General features: G+C 44.1%; 1 protein-coding gene across 1 annotated transcript in view; it reads right to left on the bottom strand.

Moving 5' to 3' along the window:
* Positions 1-1,179: 1,179 nt before the first annotated feature.
* The window catches only part of LOC115006981 (serine/threonine-protein kinase MARK1-like), a 10,321-nt gene continuing 9,314 nt past the window's right edge, over positions 1,180-2,186 (bottom strand). Inside the window, exon 2 of the mRNA XM_029429615.1 lies at positions 1,180-1,407. Coding sequence (XP_029285475.1) covers positions 1,180-1,407 — 228 coding nt within the window. The remainder of the gene's footprint in view (positions 1,408-2,186) is intronic.

Raw genomic sequence — 2,186 nt, 5'->3', positions numbered from 1 at the left:
ACAGGAAAACCCCGAGTCAGCAGGATAAAAGCTCAGAGTTTTATTCGGGCTCGAGTCCAAAATATGCTTTAAAGATGATCAATGAAATTAAAATGGACTGCAGACTGCAGGACGTCAGATTCTTCTCTCAGACAAACCACAGCCTGAAGTCTCCAGAGAGAAACACAGCAGCTGATTGGACGGCTCGGGCAGGGAAAACAAATCTTAAAATAAGTGGAAAACGTCACACACACACTAACTCTGTTTGATCTTCTGACCAATGGGCTCTGAGCTGCTGACGTCGGCAGCATTAATAATTTATTTTGAAGCGTTACGTTTCCAGCAGATTTAACCCCCCAGACTCTCTGAGTGAGCAGATGAAAGAGTCGGAGACTGCATGAGAGATTTATTCAAAATATGAGAGAATAAAAGCAGCTGGAAACAAATTAATTTAAAAGATAATCCCGGGTAGGTACGCTGTACTTTGTTTTTGTCACCATGCCAGATTTTAAATCACACTTCTCCGGGTCTAAAGGTGTGTGATGGTGCCCCACAACAAGCTGTTAAACATTAGCAGTCATAAAAGAATCATGATAAGTTTGGTTTATATTTTTATACTTGACATATTTTGAAGGAATCTCAAAAGCTCTATGGGATACAGTTTATCTACTGACTGGACCATTCACTGTGGGCCCCCTCTCAGATTTCTTTTTAGATAACTGTGGCCCTAAATTGGCAAATTTGTCTCCATTAAAAGTATGCCGAATTATCTATTAGCAGATCCTGTTTGCAGTGTAACCATGGATGTACAGTCAACTATCACTGGAGCACTTTGATACTGAAGAAAACTTTAAAACATGAAGATTCTCAGGCTAGTTCTGCAGTTATGTGCGGTCATTTTTTCCCGATCGCTAAGTGGATTTATGGATGTTTATTTGCGACGGAAAGAGTTATGACTCAGAGAAGAAGTATCTTAAGTACCAAGTACCATGTTCTGTCACTGCTGCAGCTAAATCAGCAGTCAAACTACAATAACTGACTTCCTGTCTGTAGAACACCTGCATGCACCTGACCCTTTCACTTCATGTCTCTCCCTCTTCTCCCCCACTGCAACACTCCCGTGAGCCGCCTCCGTTATATGATATATATATCGATGTTATTTAGGAGTAAAAGTGTGTTCGACCTGCTGAGGACGATTTTCTAAACTCTGCGATGTGTTCTCACCTCTCGGCCGGTCAGTGAGTGTTTGGCCAGTTTGACTTTGGCAAAGTTGCCCTTGCCGATGGTCTTCAGCAGGCGGTAGTTGCCGACATGCGGCTGTTCGTCTGCGATGGACGTCACGGCACTGCGACATGGTGGCAGACTGTGGCGGCTTGATGATTTGGTGGGTGGGGCCGGAGGCTCGGGAAGGTTGTCCGAAGTCTTTAGCTGAAAGACACAGAAACAGATTTATTATAAACATTTAGATTATCCTGGACTGAACGATGCAGCGGTGCAGGTCAACTCCCAACAAGGAAGGAGTCAGGATGTTAACTGTCCAGCCTTGCCCCGTGCAGTTATGGTGTGCCACAGGGAAGCGTACTCTGACCTCTACTGTTTCCGACACAGCTGACAAAGAACAGAATCCGTATGTATGCAGATGATACTGCCCTTTACTACTCAGCGAAAACCGATATGAGCAAGATTTACCGGGGAAGTGGAAAGACATGCCTTGCGGTATAGATCTAATGAGTGGAAAACAAACGTCTTTAAAGAGCTTTTTTGGAAAAGGGAAAAGACCCAATGGGGAGACATTTAAAAGACAACATCAGGAGTCACTTAAAATACGTGTTTATCGCTACAGGTGATTCTCATGTGCCGCTCTGCATAACACAGGCTCGCACATGACGAAGCCTTCATAACGGCTTCGCCGGCACCCGACGTTAAAAGACAAGCCCTTGGAGTTTTTTGAAAGAAAAAAACATGAACAAGAAGGACATAAACAATTACTGATGGCCACCACATCAACACATGCGAGTGCACTGAGCACGTCATACTTAGTGGCTAACCGTGTCGCTAAGAGAAGAAACCTTTTACTACTGGTGAAGAATTTATCCCCCTATATTGGACCGGCTCGTTGCAGAGACACAAGCTCAGGGCTCCCACTAATCCAGCGTAATGGTGAGTTTTTTTATGCACTTTATATTTGTTTTTACGCCGGCCGTATT

The sequence above is a fragment of the Cottoperca gobio genome, chromosome 1, assembly GCF_900634415.1.
Source record: "Cottoperca gobio chromosome 1, fCotGob3.1, whole genome shotgun sequence".
Classification (NCBI taxonomy): domain Eukaryota; kingdom Metazoa; phylum Chordata; class Actinopteri; order Perciformes; family Bovichtidae; genus Cottoperca; species Cottoperca gobio.
The sequence above is the reverse complement of the archived record's forward strand: the minus strand, read 5'-3'. Positions and strand labels throughout refer to the sequence as shown.